We start from the raw sequence: 21,269 nt of genomic DNA, 5'->3' as shown, positions 1-21,269 counted from the left end.
TAACTAACTTTGATTGTAGCTAACTAAGAGTGCAAAAATCATTGTTCACAACTTGCTTACATTGTTTGAATGTATACTATTTCTAATCCCCCCATAACTAATGCTGGTTAGTAAAAATATAACATATTATGTTATAATCATTATAACAGCTAACTATACAGCTGTTAATTATGTACATGACAGCCGATATTACAATATTTACCTTACCATGACATACTGCAAAACTAACCAAATTAAACTCCAATATTACAAAAAGTAAGTCTTAGATAAATATGTACCATTGGAAATCACAATATGATTATCATTTTGTTTAATATCACCTTTCACTATATTGATACACATATTTCTGTGCTGCTAGCCTGTCCACTACTGTACATTTTCTTTTTGTTCTATATAAAACTCACAGTCATGTCATCTGCTAAACTAACACTAACTTGCCTGTCACTGATTTAGTTGAATATATGGAGGGCACAAAATACATGACTTTGTATTCTAAATATATTTTGGGGCACTTGTAAGCAATTTAACCAAAATCACAGGTAAAAATTCTAGTAGCCTGTAAATTTGTACTTGGTAACAGAAAATAAAGTATTTTGTGCCCTACCACATGAAACAATTATGAATGCCATGTTTTCATTGGCTGGACTGATGAACATGTTATTTGCTTACAAACCTTTCTATATTCTTTCTATTATACCCGTATGTTCTGGTTGGTTTGGTCTTTGGTTGGTTTGGTGTGGTTCTCCCGGTAGAAGGTAAAATGATTTAGACTGCATGAACTTTCTTACTTCTTTCTTCCAAGTGATTCCTCAACATTTGTTTATCATCAATGTTCTTGAGTTGAAAAAAGTATACAATATAGAGTTTAGTTAGATACAAGTAGCTTATACAAGTGAGTAATTGTAATGTTTGTAACTGTAATGGCTAATGTTTAAGTTCTTTCTCATTATGCAGTAACTATTTTTGTTATATGATAGGCAACACTCCATCTTAAATACCATTTTTTTTTATAAAGAGTAGTTTAGAAAGTTTTTGCTTGAAGTCATACTAAAGACCTTGATGTACTCAAATGTTGTGGAATCCCTCTAATTTCTAAAGCATGCTTTAGCATGTTTTCTCACAAAATAACACACAGTTCTGGTTATTGTTATTTAATGCATGCATTATACATTGTCTTGTATCTTAAAAAGTAACGTTTGTTTTTGTAATAAATGATACAGATACCAATAATATGCTATTGCATGTGTAATGGATACTGACTACTAAGAGCATGTGAACCCATATACTAGTAACACCATAGTGTCAAGAGGCAAGGTTTCTGTTATATCTGCTTTTTTTTCATACCCAAAAAGGGATGAAAGCTGTTCATGATTATGGCTATTTACTCACTATTGGGAAAATGTTTTAGAGCTGTTACACATATAAGCTCTATTAGGAATTTTGCCTCTTGTGCCATTTTGGTATAATTTTACAACTAACTTTATACTGGTAGAATATTTCAGTTTGACTTGTGAATAATTATTGTAAACATGTATATAAGTCAATTTATTCTTTTTCCTCAAGTGTCTGTCTTCACATTTCAGAGCCCCTGCTAAGTTTGTTTTGGAATTGAAATATATTTTATATATTGAAATATACATGTACCATGGTTGAGGTTTAGGCAAAACTAGAATTTTGCCCTTTTCATACATGGATAATATATAATAATACATGACAGTTCATGCAATGCTTCATTGTGAGACAAATGATACCCTCTTTGCAGTTTAATCAACCTTCCTTATAATGTATGGCTAATATTGCAGTGTTCTCCTGTATCATTTTAATCAGTGCAGCACTGTATTAACATTTAGCAATGGCATCTAAATTTTCATAAGGTTTCCCTCATAAAAGGAAAAACACGAGAGCAATATTTGGGGTTGTAAATCTGTGAAAATTTTCTTTAACAGTGTTTCAACAAAAATAATTTTGGAGAACAAAATTGAATATCTTGAATTAATGAATTATAGTAAGTGATGTGTATATTCTATAAACTTACAATATTGTGGTTCTTCAGTTCCAACTAGTTGCCGACCTGGTATCCACGAAAGGCGGACTTCCAGCGCCGCCCCCTGCCAAGAAAGGGAAGATCACCATGAAACATCTCCCTCAGAAACACAAGCAGCCCAGCAAAGAGATGAGAAAGACTGTCGGCTTACAGGTGAGAAACCAATCCTTCCTACATATGGGTAGAAGACAGTCAGGGCAGGAATTTAAAGGTGGTCCAATGGCCACTGACCACTAAAATTTAGGCTGGGACAACTAAAAAGACACTTTGGGACATTTTGGGACAATAGAAAAATAATAATTAGAATGTCAGCCCATCTTTTGTGTATTAGGCACACATCCCGGCTTTTGGATCCAGAAAAGTCCCTCCAAATTTACTATCTACACTGTAATTATAGTGCGCCTGGGAGTGAACATATTAAGCAAAATAAAGTTCACTTCAAGTTGAAGTCATACAATACTTCCCAAAAAACAGGTTGGGACGGTTCATCCTCACTTTGGGACAATTGAAATTTATTTTTGGGACAGTGCTGGGACAATAGAAAGAAAAGTTAATTTCGAGGCCTGGACAGTGTTGAAATTAATTTAAAAGAATGACTAATGAGATTTACTTGTGCAGGGTTCAAAAACTTTCACACTGAAGTAGCATGTGTCTACCAAATTTCTGTTGACTATGGTGTTAGGTAGCATAGAAAAGGTGAGGACTAATGCTTGCTGTTTGTACACAGTTCAAGGAATCGCTATGCTTGCTCATGGAAACCCTCAACTCCACCACTCCACACTACGTCAGATGCATCAAACCCAACGATGAGAAGAGGGCTTTCACGTGAGTACCTCAAGACGATTAGGGACAGTTCTGCATCTGTTGTTTGATCTTCTTTAGAACCAGAAGCATGGTTGACTATGTATGCAGACAGGACACCTTGCTTGATTTTTTGGCAATGCCAGACACTTCTTGTTCTAAAAGATGCCCCCATATTTTTGTTTGTGTGCAGGTTTGAGCCCAAGCGAGCGATGCAGCAGCTGAGGGCCTGTGGTGTACTGGAGACCATCCGTATCAGCTCTGCAGGTTACCCATCCAGGTCTGTACCATTCTTAGTAGTACTATCTAGTAGTACGTAGTATTTGAGGATACATGTAACATGCTATGGAGGACCTAAGGTCTAGGTACAATGTAAACATTGCAATGCTATGGGGGATCCATACACAGGGGTGGGTAGCAGTCAGCCAGTTTTTACACCACATTAACATGAGACTATCACAATATTGTTGTATTGTAAATATGAAAATGAAGTGGATCTTGATAGTAGTAAAGAGCATAGTTCACTGTAGTGTATGTTTACTATGTTGCGATTTGTTTTGTAGATGGACGTACCCTGAGTTCTTCCAGCGTTACCGTGTCCTGATGGTGTCCACAGAGATCAACCGAGAAGACATGAAGAACACCTGTGCTACTGTCGTCTCACGACTCATCAAGGTGAAGGGGAAGAAGCATCATTAGTGTAGAACATACCCCAGTGCATAATCTGTGTACCTAGATTTTTAGGATTGGTTGCACCAGTTCACCTATTCCAAAACATGAATTTTAAGTCCTGAGAAGTTAAGGAAACATACATGCAAGTCCATTTAGATTTGGAGTCCCTAACAAATCTTTTTATGACATGCTTTTTACAAAGCTGTGAGAAAGCATTTCAAAACTGACCAACTTTCCAAATTTGAAGTGACCAAATGAACAAATGTACATTGATAGCATTTTACACTTTACTCAGAGAAACTCAGATGTTTTTCTTAGACTCATAAATTTAATTTTATCTCATAAGAGATTTTATTGCCCTGTTCAAAAGTTGCCTAATGTAGAAGTTGTATTTATCATCCATTTTGCTGTAACAGTTATTTTTTGCCACCTGATGAAACTTCAGTTACATTGGTCTTAAGTTTTTTTGTGACCAGAAACAAAACTACTCACACTGTCCAACTTTTTTTTCCAGGACCCAGACAAGTTCCAGTTCGGTAAGACGAAGATCTTCTTCCGCGCGGGACAAGTTGCGTACATGGAGAAGCTGCGGTCCGATAAGCTTCGAGCATGCAGCATCATGATCCAGAAGCATATCCGGGGCTGGCTGATGAAGAGGCGCTATCAGAAGCTGAAGCAGCTTGCTCTGTGGCTCCAACAGCGCACCCGGGGAATACTGGCCAGAAGGTGGGGAGTCTAAACAGTGAAAGAAATCCTTTTTTTTTAATACTGTAATAATTTATGTTCACGGTAGCAGAAGTTCACGGTCTGAAAGAAATGGACATGTTCTCGGAACTATTTATTCACTGTGGCGACGGGTGCAGGAAAGAGAAAGTCCAAGAGAATTATTTAACTGTAATGATAAGTTCATGGTACAGAAGTGACAGTGAAAACAGTGAACATAACAGTATGGTGAAAAAATCAGGAATTACAGCTGTAATTCACTTTATGTTCACGGTAGCAAAGCTCTCAGTTTGGGAAAAATGGACATGTTCACAGAACTATATGTTCATGGCGGCGACAGGTGCAGGAAAAAGAAAGTCCAGGAATTATTTGTTAACTGTAATGATAAGTTCACGGTACAGAAGTGACAGTGAAAACAGTGAACATAACAGTACAGTGAAAAAGTCAGGAATTACAGTATATAGCAACCTTTGAAGACTACAAAGTTGAGTTTTAAAGTTTCATCTTGTTTTCGTTTTCTTGTAGATACCTGAAGTGGATGCGTGAGACCAAGGCTGCAACTACAATCCAGAAACGTTTCCGTGGATATTTGGCACGAAGCCGCTACCTCAAGATGCGCTGGACCATCCTGCGTATTCAGGCATGGGGCCGAGGGAAGTTCGCCAGGATTCGCTTCCTGCAGGTCAGGGGTCACTTCCTGTTTACTAAAGAGCAATATGGTGTGATGTTAGTATAGGTATGAATTTCTTTTATTTGAAAATAACTGGAAAAATGCTTGATCACATTTTTACTATCACTAGCTCAAAGTTAAACACAAGCAAAATACACCAACTTGTCCTTTGTCCTTCTTCAGGAAAAAATGACCCACTCACTGACATGTGACCATGAATTTCTAACAGTTGTTAAGGACAGTTGTTAAGGACAAGGGGTGTAACCTTTGTTTTGTTGTTTCTTTTGGGGACAGAAGTATTGTTTTGGTTAGCCGATGTGTGGGTTTGTGTGTCTAGGTCTGCAAGTCCAGGCAGAGTAGGTTGACGGCACGTGGGTAGGGGGAGGATTGACAGGCAGAATTACAGATCAAAAGGTCAGACACAGTGACCCTCCAATTCTTCCTGGAAGTCTAAATTCTTGGATTTCTTGTCGTTCTAGTTGCGATACGAAGTCAAGGCCCGACTGATCCAGCGCGCGTGGCGGGGATACGTGGCTCGGAAACGCTACTGGCATGAGATGCAGTCCATCATCCTCATCCAGAGCTGCTGGCGACGCTGGCTCGCCAAGAAGGAGCTCAAGAAACTCAAGGTAAGAGATTGTCTTTAAGAAATAGACAGGATTATTCATGGTTAATTGAGCTTTTGAGATGATACAGCTCTGCAGAGGCCTCTAGTCTAAATACTCTTTCTTATTACACAGATCCAGGCCAAATCTGTGGACCACTACAAGAAACTTAACAAAGGAATGGAGAACAAGATCATTGATCTGCAAAGGAAACTCAACGAACAGGTTAGTGATCAAAGCAGGGGAATATAATTCTATTCTCCTTTGTTTTACTGTTAGCATGATTGTCAAAATGCCTCAAGGCATAATACGCCAGATTTGCACTTTTAAGTAAAAGTACAAGCTGCGTAAAGCCAGTCACTCACACCAGGAAAGACCCCTACTCCTATCGATAAGTGTCTTGGGTTATTTAACTTGCTCATGAAGTATGTGGTTTTTGTCAAACATGTGCCATGCAAGAGGACATCCCTATCTGAAACTAGTCCATAATGATTGAAGAAATTTGTGAAAATTACCTTTCACAAGGGCATGACATCAGGATCTGCTTGGGATTCGAACCCAGAACCTTTAGATTTCAAGTCAACATCCCTAACCACCTTCTTACCTTTGTCTGAAAATGAACAGAACAAGGAGTCCAAAGAGCTCCATAAGAAGGTGGAGGTCATCCAAGACTTGCAGACACAAGTGACGGAACTTAAGAAGACAGAAGAAGTGGCAAAGGTCTCCTCCAACAAGGTGCATGAACTTGAAGATGAGATCACCAAACTTAAGGCCGAGCTGGACCTCACCAAGAAGGAGAAACAGATGCTGGAAGAAGAGGGAGAAATTTACAAAGAAGAGCAGGAAATGGTAATTATCTTACTAATAGTCACTTTCAGATTCTTTAGTGAATAGCATAACTTGTGAAATTGACAAAAGTGAAGTTAGCTTCCATGAACATTTATCTTTTGGGTTACAGCTAATACAACAATTATATTGACTCAGACACAACAAAAGTACAGTGACTTTTGTAATGTACATGTATTCTACCTACAACTATTCATACAAACATACAAGTGGATACAACTGAACTGACCTACAATGTACGTTTGTTTCTTTATGCCTTTGTAGTTGAACACAGCACTGAAGGCAGAAATAGACAGACTGGCCACAGAGAATAAAGAACTTATGGAGAAGGTAGCACTGCAAGAGGAGGAGTTCCAAGGTGAGATTGATTTCTGCATGTGAGGTCAATTTCTTTACATTTATGACATTGTGATCCAAATTTGGATTAAAGGGTTTTTACTCAAACAAATAAACAAACATATAATTTCTATCTCCCCCTCTCAGCTGCACATGTTCCAGAGTTAGAACTGGAGAAACAGGAGCTGGAGGAAGAGTTAGCTCAAGAAAGATCACAGCATCAACAGTTGATCAAGGTAAGAGATTCCAGTCTTGATGACGTCTTCAGGACTATGCATGCCTGGTGTTCTTATAGTACAACAATTTTTCTTCAGGACTATGTCATTGTTCTTAGTAAGATTCTTACAATATAATATTTTTTCTTCAGGACTATGCCGGTGTTTTTGGGAAGATTCTAACAATAACAGTACAACAATTTTTCTTGAGGTGTTTTTATTTAGATGCTACACTGCTTCCCCAGGACTATGTCAGTGTTCTTCCTTACAGTACAAAATTTCTTCTTGTAGTGCTTTTATTAAGATTCTACATTTTACCCCTAGGACTATGCGCGTATGGAGCAGAGATATGAGAACCTGCGGGATGAGATGACTCTGCTGCAGCAGGGGAAAGTTGGTGACATGGACTCTGCCGTGCCCAGTCCCCGCATGCACCGCCGCGCCGGCTCTGACGTCAGCAGTGTCGACCTGAACTCCGAGTCAGGCTATGGAACCATCGGGAAGGGCGAGGGCGAGGAACAGGTATGGCCTTTCTGTATTCTCACTCAGCCAGGAAGATGTTACGCTTAGGAGCTGCAGTACTATAACATCCCAAAAGGGGGCGCTGTAGGATTTGTTCCTGAACCCAAGAAGATCCCACAAAGTTGTCTGTATAGGAAGGCTATTCTGTTTGTTGGAGACCCTTATTCATGGTGGAGATTTCGCCATGGGTTAGAAATTTAATGTAGAAAATGTGGTTGTAGAGCATCAGAAATGCTGTGGTATATAGAAATCTGCATTTCGTAAAGAAATAGTTACAGTCAGTTACAGTTAGTTACATCAAATCATTTTTTTCTTTTTGTGCTTCCAATGCATTTTCTCCATTAAACATTGAGCTAAAGAAACACTGCACATTTACGTTTTGCATAAACATACATACAGAATGATACTAAACAAAAATATTTATTCACACTTAAGTACAACACATTTGCAATGCAATTGTTTGTTACAACTTTATTATTTAGTAAATCATGTTGCTTGTTCATAGAAATTTCAAACTAACAGCTACACATTGCTTGTACATGCACCCTTCTGTGTACCGGTATAGTGGAATACTTTATTTTGTTTCTACTTGCAGCCTTCCTTTTAGTTTACACAGCTTCAACTCTATTTCTGCTTGGTGTTGTCATGTGATACTTTAAAACCTCCTGCATTCTTCAACTGCATTTTTAGCTAAGTGCTGTTGGTTACTGAAAAATATTGTTTGAATATAGGAGGACCAAATTATCAGTGGAAGTACATGTAAAAGGGAAACGCAATTAAAAAGTCAACATGTCACTGAATGATCTATACAAGGGTGCCACAGAGGGGCACTTTTGAAAACACAACATGGTCAAGAAAGATGATACAATGTATGGGCTTATAATTAGGACGTTTGGTTGTTTGTTTGTTTGTTTGCTTGTTGAGAAATACTGGCACTTTTGAAGACAGATTCTGAAGACTGCTAGAGTACAGGAATTTTACTGGTAACGATTTTTCCATTTAACATTGAAGAGTAACCTAATTCTTTTTAAAGATGATTTCTTTGTATCAAAGTTCACAGTAACCTTGCATGCTCTTCTTTCCTCTTGCATTACACCTTATGTGACAATGCTGTGCTACTGCTGGTGGGGAGATGCTTTGAACACTGGTTACATTCAAACCAGTAGCCTAAGGGTAAAACACAGTCACGGTGCTTCTTATAGGAGCTACATGTAAGAGGCATTATGATGATGGACAAGGACAAAGTCATGCCAAGAAATTTTCCTTGGAACTCCTGGGTTAACAAAAAAAAGGCTTGTCGATATACAGTACTAGTGTACTCATCTTGCTTTGCTGTGTATACATGTAGTTTACTTGCAGTTGTATATATATAGAGAGGCATTCTATGTAATATATCATCATCATCATAATCAAGATGGTTTTTACATTGCACATGTTCAGACCTGTATATTTGTTGGTGATGCAATTGGAGGGGAATATGTCATAAAACAAGTCAAAGTCACCAATGCAACAATAGCACATTACACCAAAAACATACATTATAACAACATATTAATCAAAGTACTAATAATCTAAAAGGTTGTAGATGTTGCACTCTGTTGTATTGATTGAGAGAAATTTATGGTATAATTCTCTCTGGTTCTTTCTGTCATGATTTCCACTAACACTACAACACTCGTACAATATTGTACATGGTTACAATCATGCTATGTGGTTACGACGAGTACAAGGAGGTTAAATACAATCTCCTTGCTTAGTAGTAATTCAGGCAGAGAAAAAGAAGTAGTATACTAAGAGCCAGTTGATACCCGTATATATGTAGGACTCACCAAAGGCGCCTCCCCGCGTGAAAAGCCTTAAGAAACACGCGCAGGAACTTGAGGGTGAAAACCAGAGACTTAAAGTCATGGTGGAAGCTCTTGACGAGGAGAAGGCTCGCATGGAAACCATGTTGGAGGCGGAGACAGGGTCAGAGGTCGGCATCCTGGTTGGCCTACAGAAGAAGTTGGAAGCCCTGCAGCGGGAAAACCAGAAACTGGCGGCTTTAGCGGAGGGGAAAGAGCTGCCCAAGGTTAACCTTGTCCCACTCACTCGCTGGGCAGCCAGCTTGCTTGCTAACGTTAGCGGCAAATGACGCTCAATACACATCCTTGATTATCACAGTCAACCACTAATCATCAAAACTGTTGATACTAATTTTCAAGTGGGTAAGGTGTCAGTCTAACCTTATAGTCTATAGTTATAATAATGCCTGCTTGTTAGAACAAGCTTTGTAGGGAGACTGTAGTATGTAATAAAGAGTAAAGTCCTTAATTATTTTTCAGTAACCCTGGTACTGTAAATTAACAATTTTTAATCTAAATCTTTAGAGAAGTTAGTGTTACTTATGACTCCATCAGTCTTGTTGTTTTGAAGTGATTTACAAACGGATTTGGCCAGCAGTTGGTAAAAATTATGATCATAAATGCTTTTACTTGCAACACAAATTCCTGTGATTTGCTGTTGCTACTGCGTTAAGCTTTTTTTTCGCTCTAAATATATAGATTTATGTTTTTATCTAACATTTTGTGGGGCCACATTTTTTTGATGGCAGAATATGGGGCTAAGTTGAATGTGTTGTTAAGGGTGACACTGTTGTTACTAATGCATGCATTACTGCTCACATGTACACACACCAGGACAAGGATGAGGAAAACCAGGCTGAGGTCATGGCACGACTTCAAAAACGCCTGGAAGAGGTGGAAAGCGAGCGAAAGAAACTCGAAGACCTCCTTGAGGAAAAAGAAAAGGAAGTGAAAGAACAACAGGCGGACTTAGTGGTACTTAAGACTTACGACTTGAGGATATTCTTAACTTATCAACTCTGGGGTAAGGTGGTAACAAAGATGCAGCCAGTAGTGACCAGTAACATCATCTTTCAAAGCAAGTCATGCAGTACTCATAAAAGTCAGTAGGGGGAGTTGTTGTGAAGGCTGGTACATATCCACCAATGGGTGCCAACCAGTTTCCCTGGATAAATTAAAAACTAATGGTAGCATCACCAACATAAGAGTGCCTTCACAGCATATAAACGGCCTTGCCCTAACATAGATATACCATAACATAAAATTATAATCATATTCCTAACCCAATGATAAAAAGTATCATATGTAGCAAGTCTGTATGATACAGAAACAGAATACTAACCGCAGTAATGCTAACCCAGTGTTTAAAACAGAGTGAGAAAAAAAGTCTTGCCTAATGTCCCTAGGATGGTGGCCCAGAAGTCAGGCGGGAATTTGCCATCCTTCAGAGGATGATAGAAGTGCTTGAGGGAGATAACGAAGCACTCTTGGATGACCTCAAGTCCAAGGAAAAGATTGCACTCGAGAACGAAGCCCTCAAGAAAAACATCACCACACTCGAAGCCGATAACAAAAACCTTTTGGAAAACATCAAAGCAAAGGAACAATCCCTGCTTGAAAAGGAGGAAGCTTTAGACCAATATGTGGTACATAGTTCTCTATACATCCTAAGCATGGTGTGGGGTAAGGCTCGATGCTTGCTTGTTTTTGGACACCAGAAACCATAAACTGAAGTTAAAGCATGCCCTGTATAAAGTTATAAAGTGTACCATACATTTCGTTAAAACTGTAACAAGTCTAGGTCGTAATCTTAAAGTCTTTTGCCCATTATTTTGTAATCCACAACATTTCCTTGTGATGATCCTTAAAGAAATAGATTTCCATGTCCTCAATACTTGCTTCACAAAGAACAAAAGAAGTGATTTTGGAATTCCTGAATTCCGTCCCTAGGAGGAGGGAGGACGTATGGAATATGAACTGGAAGACTTCCAGAAAAGTCTGGGGGAAATGAGAACAATGTTCCAAGAAGAAGCCGTGGAAAAATCCAAACAGCTCATTTCCAAGCAGGAGACTATTGACAGATATGTGGTACTGTCTCGCTATGCACTCTATACTATAGGTGGAGGGACTAACCAAGTTCTGCCTTCTGTTCCAATACACACAACAGCTTTTACATGCTCAGCACTTACTCTCCCCAGTATATATATGCACCAAAAGCATCCCAATAGCTTACTCCACTGCCGTAGAAAATACAGAGAGATCCGCCAATCACATCATAGAGGGAGGGGCCCTTGTATCATCAATAGTCTGTGATTTAAAGTTTGAAGTGTCAAGTTTCTTGAAGAAAGTTGATTCTTTAAGAAGAAACTCAGAACCTTTTGGGTCCACTAATAGGAAGAAAACTCATTTCTAAGATCCATTGACAGACCTTGATGGGATTTAAGTTGATGATGTGTCTATTGCAGAATCGTCCTTGGGGTTTTCATACATGTACATGATCTAAGTGTTAATCTTACGGTTTAGTTTGCAACTTTTAAGAATGCTACGTAAGATTGGTAGCATAAGTCCATTTTGTTACTTCCTAATTAGTATGATCATCCATGTATGGTCTAAGATATTCATCCATTTTAACTGATTTTGATCATAGTTATTACAAGTTTCATGATCTGCCTGCTATTGGCAACTCCATGTACAATCATTGTATTGTAAAATTGAATTTGATAATTGTTAATATGAAACAATGGCTCTGGATATCCAGATGAATCAACAGTAAGTCATGCAGTAATTCTATCCAATCAAAATGGTGGTAAATGGTGGTAGGAAACGGTCCAGGAAGCCTGCGATGATTTTGAAAGAAGATGTCTTTTGTCCACTCATGTAGGCACGGGAAGCAGAACGCGAAGAAACGATAAAACTGCTCCAAGAACAGCTAGCTCTTCTGACAGGGAAGATAGAAGTTATGTCAGGGTATCTCCAGGACATGGAGTTTGAGTTTAAAGAAACCACGACTAAGTTAGAGGAAGAGAAGAGGGCAGCTGTGAATGAGTTAGAGAGTCAGATGGAAGAACTAGCACTAGAGAAGGACACCTTAGATGCTGTGATGGAGAAGAAGGAAAGAGAGGCAGAAGAAATGAGACAAAAGATGGCACAAGAAAAAGATAGCGTTGTGACCGAAATGCAGGAGGAGCTAGAGAATATTCTAGCAGAGAAACAGAAGTTGAAAATGAAAATAGAGGATAAAGAGCAGGAGATGGCAGAAACTGCCCAGAAGTTAGAAGAAGAAAAGGAAGAAGAGTTAGCCAGGGTTCAGGAACATCTCGAAGCAGTCGAGACAGAGAAGGAAAACATAAGGAGGGAGATGGCTAAGAAAGACATTGTGATGAAGGAGAAGTTGTGGAAACTAGAGGAAGAAAAGAAAGCCTTAGTTGCAGAGTACCAAGACGAGCTAGAACGTCTTACAGATGATGCTGACGTTCTTGATGCTTTACTCGAGAAAAAGAATCAAGAAATGGTTGACGTTGAAAACAAATTGAAAACCGAAAAGTCTAGTGCAGTGTCAGAGCTACAGGAAGAGCTAGAAGCTATTCAGTTCCAAAGAGAAAAGTTAAAAGCTGCTCTAGACGAGAAAGAAGTAGCCATGGCTCAAACAGCTATTAAGTTACAGGAGGAGAAAGACAGGGACCTTAAGAAGGTAGTGAGTGAGTTAGAGAAGGAGAAGGAAAAGTTTGAGGCAGCGGTAGGAGAAAAGGAGAGTGAGATAGTGAAAACGAAGGAAGAGCTCCGTGCTGAAAAGGAAGCGGCTCTGTCCGAGATGCAGCGACAGATGAATGAGATAATAGGGGAGAAGGAAAAGTTGTCCACGAGCCTGAGCGAAAAGGAGAAGGAAATTGTGGAAAGCGTGCAGAAGCTCAAAGCTGAGAAGGAGGTACTTGTAACAGGCTGGCCAGGGGTATCACATAGGTGTTTCTGTAACAGGCCTACAAGGGGTATCACAACAGGGTTTTCACACACACATTTGGTGATGGTTATAAGTATAAGCATCTTCGCTGCCTGTCTGCATTGGACACCTATAGCCTGCTGTAGGCATATGCATCAGTCTGATGTTAACGTCTGTGTGGTCTTCAGCTCAGGAAGGGAAAAGTTCAATGTTTGTGACATTTTACAGCACAATGCACAACTAACATGGTATTCTCAACCAGTGCCTCATATGTGTCATGTCCCTAAACAAAGCCTCATGGCAGTCTCTTGTCAACAGAGTGTATACATGAAAAAAATTTAAAAATAAGTCATATCAAAGTCCATAAATTACACAAATGAAAGGTTACTACATCAAAACCCCCTGTAGAAATTAAATCACTAACAAGAAGAGCTCCTTAAACTAATGTCAGTCTAGAAACTGCTTGGTTAATGAGACAAAAAAAACAACTTAAGATGGTATTTTTTTTTCTGTTCAGGAAATAAACTGCCATCCGATCCCTACTCAGTGCTTGAGTAGGCTCCAATTCGCCCAGTAATTTTGTCTGTGTGAACCGTTTCTCTAGGAAAGGGAGGCAAAATTGCTCTCCGAAATAAGCGCCCTTCGGAAACAGGTACAGGACATGGAAGCTAAGTATCGCGAAGACATGGAACAAAAGGAACATGAGGTCAAAGCTAAAGAGGAAACGATAGACAGTCACAAGGTAATACTAACCTCGATAATATGTGTTCTGTGTTCAAATTTCACTTGGTCTTTCTTGTGCAAAATTTAGAAAACATAGTTTTCATTCATGAAGTTTCGCGATAAACGTTTCACAATTTTGTCATATGTTTTTTTAATACTCCACTTCCAACCCCGCTGAAGTATATCTTTGTAACTTTTGATCTCTAGGCCCAGGCGGTTACACAAGAATCAACCGTGCACGTCCTTATGCACCAAATCAAAACCCTCACTAAAAGAATCGCCTCCATGGAAGACAAAATCGATGACATGGAGTTTGAGTTCCAAGAGAAAACTGAGAAACTCGAGGGAGAAAAACAGTCAGCTGTAACCGAGTTAGAAACACAACTCAAAGAACTGTCAGGACAAAAAGACTCCATGGAGAGTTTGCTAAAGAGTAAAGAACGAGAAATCACAGAAGCTCAGGAGAAGATAAAGACTGAAAATGTGGGAATGGTTGCAAAACTTCAGGAAAGACTAGAAACCATGCTTGCAGAGAAAGTAGCTCTCAGCCAAACGATAAAAAAGAAAGACGCTGACATGGCAGATATGGTTAGGAAGCTTGAAGACGAGAAAGAACAGGCCATAAATGAAGTAAAGGAACAGTTAAGGAGAGCAAGAGAAGAACAAGAAGGCCTTAAGAACGTGTTAGGAAAGAAGGAAGCAGAGTTGTCAGAAAGAGTCAGGAAGATGGAGGAAGAAAAGCGATCTTTGATATCACAGTTTCAGGACCAGTTGGACAAACTTTCAGACGAGAAAGACATCTTGGATGCCTTGTTAGAGAAGAAAGAACAAGAAATGGTAGAAACCAAACAAAAGTTAGAAGAAGAGAAGTCAGGAACTGTGTTCAAACTAAAACAAGAGCTGAATGATATTTCAAGAGAGAGGGAGATGTTACAAGCTGCTATCCATGAAAAAGAACTGAGTATGGCCGAAACTTCTCAAAAGCTTGGCATCCAAAAGGAATCGGCTGTCGCTGAGGTAAAAGAACAGCTAGAAGCTGTGAAGAAAGAGCGGGAAAAATGGAAGAAAGCGCTAGAAAAGAAGGAACGAGACATGACAAATAGAATAACAAGATTAGAAGAAGAGAAGGAGAATCTGGCAACAAAGTATGAGAAGGAGGTTGAGAAGTTGGTTGATGATAGGGACATGCTAGAAGCACAGATGGAGAAAAAAGATGCAGAAATGGTGGAAACTCAGAGAACTCTAGAGGAAGAAAAGGCACAGGCAGTGAGAAGGGTTTCACAGGACCTCAAAATCATCATCTCAGAGAGAATGAAACTGAAGATAGCCATTCAAGAAAAAGAGCAGATGATGGCTGACGCCTCAGATAAGCTAAAGGATGAGAAAGAAAAGGAGATTAGTGGGCTCCAAACAGAGTTAGACCAAAGAGCTGAAGAGAAGGAAAAACTACAGGTAGCACTAGAGAGAAAAAACAGCGAGGTCTCAAAAACAAAGAAGCAGCTAAACGCAGAAAAACAGGCAGCCATTCGCACACTCAAAAGACAGCTTAGCGGCATCATTCAGGAAAAACAGAAGCTTCAGAAAGTCATAGTACAGAAAGAAAAGGAAATCTCCCAGAGTATGAAGAAAATACAGACCCAGGATCAGGCTGTTATCAGTGAACTCCAGAGGAAAGTGGATGAGATAACTGGAGTGAGGGATAAGCTTCAGGCAGCCAATGAAAAAGAGGTGTCCAATGCTGTGCAGGCACTCGAAGATGCTATTTCCCATATGGTTAGACTTGGTTTGTGCTGGGGTGATCGTGCTGGTGGTGGGAGTAACATATACAGCTTCTAACCCTGTACTGTTCGGGATATTAGAGGGTACTGAGTGAGTCTAATTTGTCAGTAGATTCTGAAGTGGATTTGTGGTATAGAGTAATACTTTTTATGGAATCTGGTGTCTTGTAACATAACATATAGGTAAGGTGTCAAGGTGGTTGGTGTACCTGGGACCAGGTGTTTGGAACATCTAAGATTGTTCTTACGGATGCCTTGAGAGTTGTACCTACATATAGCACTGTTAAGAAGTTTGTCAAGTTTTATTCTGTAATGAAGTTGAATTTTCAGGATTAGTCATAATGAAAAATTAGTCTACACTAATCATCAATCTACACATTGTCAAATACCTTTGTTGTGGATAATTTTTGGCGACGCCTCAGGAGTGGAGGCATTCTTTCTGTGTTGCACACATGAGGTACATGTATGTGTAGATTCAGTGAAATCAAAGACCAACCAAATACCCAGGTATACATTGTAGATGTAGGGTTTCACGATCAGGGCATCCCAGTGGTCAAACGTCCAGAATTACGGCCCCGCTAACATCGCCCTTGACCACCCCACCCTCTAGGACACTGAGGAAGAGAAGGAGAAGAAGCGTCTGCACTTACTGAACCTCCAAAACCACGTCACCAAACTGGAACAGGAGAACAAGGACCTTCAGGAAGCCCTGGATGTCGCTAAGATGAAGAGATTCGATATTGCCAACCTTCCTGAGGAGGTGGTACAACTTAAGACACCGCGGCCTGTGGCCTTACTGTGCAATATTGGTTACAAAATGGGGAAAATACATCTATTATTAAGCACACTGTACTTTCACCTTTCAGACGTGGTCAGATTTTTGTTTCCAAACAAACAAAAGACATGTTCTGTACTATCACTGATTCATACATGCAATGCCATTTGGTGTAATGTAGCCAGCTGCCGCCGCGCCACATGCCTGTGAAGCTGGTGTGTTATGCAGAAGGGCGGTTATACCAGCTATACAGATACAGAATGTGTTAGATCTTTGTACACTACTGCCTTCAGATCACTTCTGGAATTTGAAAGTACAGTCACTACGAGTCCAAGATTAAGTCAAGTCCTGGAGGAAAATTTCTTGGCATACACGCTGTCCTTCCAAGATTTTCAACTCTCTATCTTGATGCATTTTTTTTTCAACATATAGCTGAGGTGAAGCCTTTTTTTGCAGCTGTTCCTATGCCTGGTGCTGCTTTCTAAACAATATCTGATCTTGCCCAATCTGGGATTGGTGACTTGCATTACTAAATGGATAACACACACATTACTAACAACATCAGATGTTACCATTGATACTAGCTAATATGTATAATCTTTGTAACTGTTTCATTGAAGTGCACTGAATTTTCCTTAGGAGCGCGAAAAACTGCTCCAACTCATGCAAGAACTTGAACCTAAACTGAAAACATTGGGCATGGTTAGAATGGAAGAGTACTTGAAATTCAAGGTATTCCTACCACCTTTCTTAATACTAACCAATCAATCATTACTAATTAACCAGTGATAACTTGTTAACTCCAATCACCATATAATCATTTTGCTATGCTAACCAATTTTGCTGGGTAGTAATATCATGTACCCTTCCAATTTTGGGTTATGGTGACTCTTTTAAGCCTGGTTAAGTGGGGGAACATATTCTTGTAAGCAAGGTGATAGTTTTATCAAATATCTTGTATGTAAGTGTCCATATGTGGAGGTCTTGTCTTCTTGGTGGTGGTGTCTCCCTCTCATGTTGTGCTCCATTGTTGTACATTGGTGGTACAGTTGTCTCTGGGTAACAATGTTGTTGTCTATCCCTGTTCCATGGCCTGTGTTCATGTGTGACCACTGCACTGCTGCCTTGTGTGACTCATACACATGCTGAGGACCCCTTTGGCGTCTCCTGTTGAAGCTTTCCAGTGCCTGATTATTTTCTACCCAGTTTTACCTGGCCATTTCTTCAAGAACACCAACAAGTCATCTTGCAGCTGACAATACCATCATTACGTCTTGGAACACACTGTCTTCATCTGAACCTTAACTTAACTTCTCCCTATCTTCCCACGTCTTTAAATACTTCTTACCTTCCTTCCATCCTCCAGGATGTTCGTTTTCGTCTTTGATTTCATTCTTTGATTTGTAAAGTATGGTCATTGTAGTGTGTGTCTTTGCATGCATATTATGTTTGTTACTGTACAATCAACATTTCTTTCACAGAGTTGATCTGTAGGAATTGAGTGTTTGATATCAGCATTGTTTTAATGTTTAAAAGCTTTAGAAGTAGATGAAAATTTTCCTGTATAATGTATCTGTGTGTTGTGTCTCTGTTGCACTAGTTGTTGATTTTGTCACCATAGTTTTGCATGGCACCCTGTTTCTCACTCTCTCCCTCCCCTTCCCTCCCCTAGATGAGCGATCTGGTAGAGGAGAACAAAAAACTGAAGAACGATATCAGCAACTTACGGCAGGCGGTCGCGGACAGTAATACCGAGGAAGAGTTAGTCAAACAGCTGGACGTGCTCACGGAAGAGCTCATGGTTCGAAGGGAGGAAGTGCGTGGACAAGTTCCTTCCATTTTGTTTGCCGCTATACCATTTCTTTTTCTCATTCCTATGGCTTCCTAACAACCTGGTTATTTCTAACAGCTTCTCTATCTCTAAAGGCATGACTGCTGCAACTGTTATTGTACTGAATCATCTCTTTTTTTCTTGTGTTAAACTTTTTCATAAGGCTGATTTTTGCAAAATCACAACTTCATCAAGGCAAACTAAGCAGGGGTCGAAATTAAATCTGATTTTTGGACAAGTAACTTTTAAAATTGTTGTTGAACAAGAGTAAGCTTTATTATGTAAAGTATGGTTCAACCAAAAAACTAAAATCATTTTGGACTTTCTAGAATCATCATCACTAAATGTTATTAAATAAATTCATGCAAAATCTTACATTAGAATGACAAAAGTATAGCAATATAGAAAAGCAAATTAGATTTGACCCCTGCTTACTTTGCCACATTGCTTGCCTTACAACTCTCATAAGTCATTTGCTAATGTTTGCATGCCTTATTTTCAACAGCCCCAACAGCATTGCTTCAAGACTGTTTAACCATTTTACTGCCGACTTCCACCCTAACCAGTACAGATTTGGTGCATGTGGGCACCCTTAGTAAGGACAAGTCTCCATCTAACAGTGAAACCTGCCTTGTAGTACATGTACTTCTTACAAGTACTGCTTTTAACCTTACAAGCTTGGTGCATGGATAAGGGCTTGGCACAGAAAAGGTTAAAAGGTTAAAACCCTGTAACAGCCTTTAATCTTGGCGTGTTGCTCAGTATCTATTGATATTGTCTTTACTTGCATGCAGTGCATGCTACTCCAGGTCTCTAATCTTTTCCCACCAGTTGTTCTTTGCAGTGCTTTACTAACTTGCTGACTAGATCTCTGTGAAACTCTCTTGGCCAGAACACAAAAGCCACAATGAAACAAGTCCCAACAACTTGCCACCATGATACCAAAGTGTCACGTGTTTGAAATACAAGTAGCACAGTGTTATACAATACATATGGAACTGGAAAGAAATAAGATTCTGAACCAATATATTAGACAATTCATTGTGATTTTGATGTTTTCTTTTTAAATATTGGTCTTTGTGTTCAATTTTCTTGTAAACAACACCATACTTCAAGCTATGAATCATGAGGTACATGGACTATAATGCTAGAATCTCAATCAGTAAGTCAAGGTTTTTTCTAAAGTTATTGTGTCTGGTGGAAAGTCCATGGGATAGGTCTTCTGATGGGAGATTGCAGTAAAAAGCAGTCACTGTGGATTTTCTGGTACTTTTCTGGAACACTTTTAAGGTGGCATTTCATTATACAATTCATGACAATCATCTGTATTTTCTGTGAGAAAAAAGTCAACTTGAACGCTCAACACAGCCACCTACCTGTCAAAATAAGGTACGTTCCTTTTATGCAAAATGGATAACAGGACAGAAAAATGAGGAGTTTTTTTTTTTTACTGAAGGATGTTTCTTTGTTTGGTTATTTGTTTGTTGACAGGTTCTGACCCTGAAGACGTCCATGGTGGACCAGAACATAGAGAACAGCGACCAGTGGGATAAGGAGACCATGACAGACCTGGACCTGTACCTGTACCCACCTGAGTACCTGGAGTCACTGAATGAAGATGGGGAGCTCATGCAGGCATATCTCACACAGAAGGAAACCAACAGGTGGGGCAACTGCAGGAGTGCCAGAGTATACAGTGCAATTTTACGGAATACACTCAGTGCACTGCAATTTTACTGACTGAGTATACAGTGCAATTTTATGGAATACACTCAGTGCACTGCAATTTTACTGACTGAGTATACAGTGCAATTTTACGGATTACATGTACAGTACAATTGTATTATTAGTATACAGTGCAATTTTACTAGTATACAGTGCAATTTCACTAGTAAAATTGTACTGTATACAAATATAATTGCACTGTATTCCGTAATATTGCACTGTATACTAAATACGTTTGCACTGAATTCCGTAGAATTGTACTGTAAATACAATCGTACTGTATTCCGTGAAATTACAATGTATTCTGTTAAATTGCACTGTATTCTGTAAAATTGCACTGTATACTCTGGCAGCCCTGAACTGGCTTCAGAACAGTGTTCTAGCCAGTGTCAGTTTTCCCATCGTTTGACAGGATTTGACACTCATGATGGACAAAAATTTTGCCTAATACATTGTCTATGACGGAAAAAAATTGGTGTGTAAAGATATGGAAAGAGATACCTTTATATTAAGCTTAGTCCACCAGCAAAATGTACCCTTCAAAATGCAAGGAACAGCATTTCAGAGGGTCAAGATTTCAACCTTTTCCTGGCACGTGTAAACAAAATTGAATTGAAGGGAAAAAATTCTTTCTGGCCACAACATTGCTTCTGACCACTCTAAATTCATAGCTTGAAAGTACATCTGTGTTGGTAGAAGTCATGCTGAAACAGGTTTCGTGAATTTTTTTCCTAATTCTTGTCTGCATCCTTGGTGCTGAAAACCTGGCTGTTGTTATTAAAAATTGGAAACCATTGGAAATCAAGCTTAAAATGTACTATCTTTCTGTACAAAATTCATAACTTGACACAAAATTATTTTTTCTGCCACACACCAACTTAACAGATTATTCCAGATGCCTGCAATTGTAGCTCTGTGGCGATCTCTCTGTGGAATTCCAATAGGACATCTGTGACATTTTACCATCTTTTGCTCCCTTTTGATAATTTGATTAAAACCCCTCTGCACTTTCTCACTGTCACATCCTTGTCTTAATGTCTAACACCTTAAGCTCAAATTTCTCAATGAAATTTCTTGTTTTGGAATAATTTCTAGATTACTAGAGGCTCAGATGCAGGCTTCCAAAAAGAACGCAGAGTTCCAAGAACAGGAGCTGAGAAATGAGATCGCTGCTCTGAAGGAAGAGAACATCAGACAACAGAAGCTTCTGGGACAGGTAAGA

At 39.3% G+C, this 21,269-nt stretch overlaps 1 protein-coding gene across 9 annotated transcripts in view; it reads left to right on the top strand.

The window, feature by feature from the left end:
• The window catches only part of LOC109468558 (unconventional myosin-Va-like), a 56,374-nt gene that overhangs the window by 23,706 nt on the left and 11,399 nt on the right, over positions 1 to 21,269 (top strand). For 3 of the 9 annotated variants that reach the window (XM_019766803.1, XM_019766806.1, XM_019766805.1), the window contains 24 exons: positions 753 to 755; positions 2,054 to 2,197; positions 2,772 to 2,869; positions 3,039 to 3,125; positions 3,409 to 3,520; positions 4,032 to 4,243; positions 4,766 to 4,922; positions 5,390 to 5,539; positions 5,651 to 5,740; positions 6,140 to 6,364; positions 6,626 to 6,719; positions 6,845 to 6,933; positions 7,237 to 7,434; positions 9,257 to 9,505; positions 10,113 to 10,253; positions 10,685 to 10,924; positions 11,229 to 11,366; positions 12,160 to 13,203; positions 13,820 to 13,957; positions 14,146 to 15,711; positions 16,327 to 16,476; positions 18,164 to 18,307; positions 19,814 to 19,986; positions 21,143 to 21,263. In XM_019766803.1, the coding sequence (XP_019622362.1) occupies positions 753 to 755; positions 2,054 to 2,197; positions 2,772 to 2,869; positions 3,039 to 3,125; positions 3,409 to 3,520; positions 4,032 to 4,243; positions 4,766 to 4,922; positions 5,390 to 5,539; positions 5,651 to 5,740; positions 6,140 to 6,364; positions 6,626 to 6,719; positions 6,845 to 6,933; positions 7,237 to 7,434; positions 9,257 to 9,505; positions 10,113 to 10,253; positions 10,685 to 10,924; positions 11,229 to 11,366; positions 12,160 to 13,203; positions 13,820 to 13,957; positions 14,146 to 15,711; positions 16,327 to 16,476; positions 18,164 to 18,307; positions 19,814 to 19,986; positions 21,143 to 21,263 (5,763 nt within the window). The remainder of the gene's footprint in view (positions 1 to 752; positions 756 to 2,053; positions 2,198 to 2,771; positions 2,870 to 3,038; positions 3,126 to 3,408; positions 3,521 to 4,031; positions 4,244 to 4,765; positions 4,923 to 5,389; positions 5,540 to 5,650; positions 5,741 to 6,139; positions 6,365 to 6,625; positions 6,720 to 6,844; positions 6,934 to 7,236; positions 7,435 to 9,256; positions 9,506 to 10,112; positions 10,254 to 10,684; positions 10,925 to 11,228; positions 11,367 to 12,159; positions 13,204 to 13,819; positions 13,958 to 14,145; positions 15,712 to 16,326; positions 16,477 to 18,163; positions 18,308 to 19,813; positions 19,987 to 21,142; positions 21,264 to 21,269) is intronic. The other 6 variants (XM_019766804.1, XM_019766807.1, XM_019766809.1 and 3 more) reach the window with 6 other exon arrangements.

Source organism: Branchiostoma belcheri, unplaced genomic scaffold, assembly GCF_001625305.1.
Source record: "Branchiostoma belcheri isolate BF01 breed outbred unplaced genomic scaffold, Haploidv18h27 scaffold2, whole genome shotgun sequence".
In the NCBI taxonomy this organism is placed as follows: Eukaryota; Metazoa; Chordata; class Leptocardii; order Amphioxiformes; family Branchiostomatidae; genus Branchiostoma; species Branchiostoma belcheri.
This window is presented reverse-complemented; position numbering and strand designations above follow the sequence as displayed.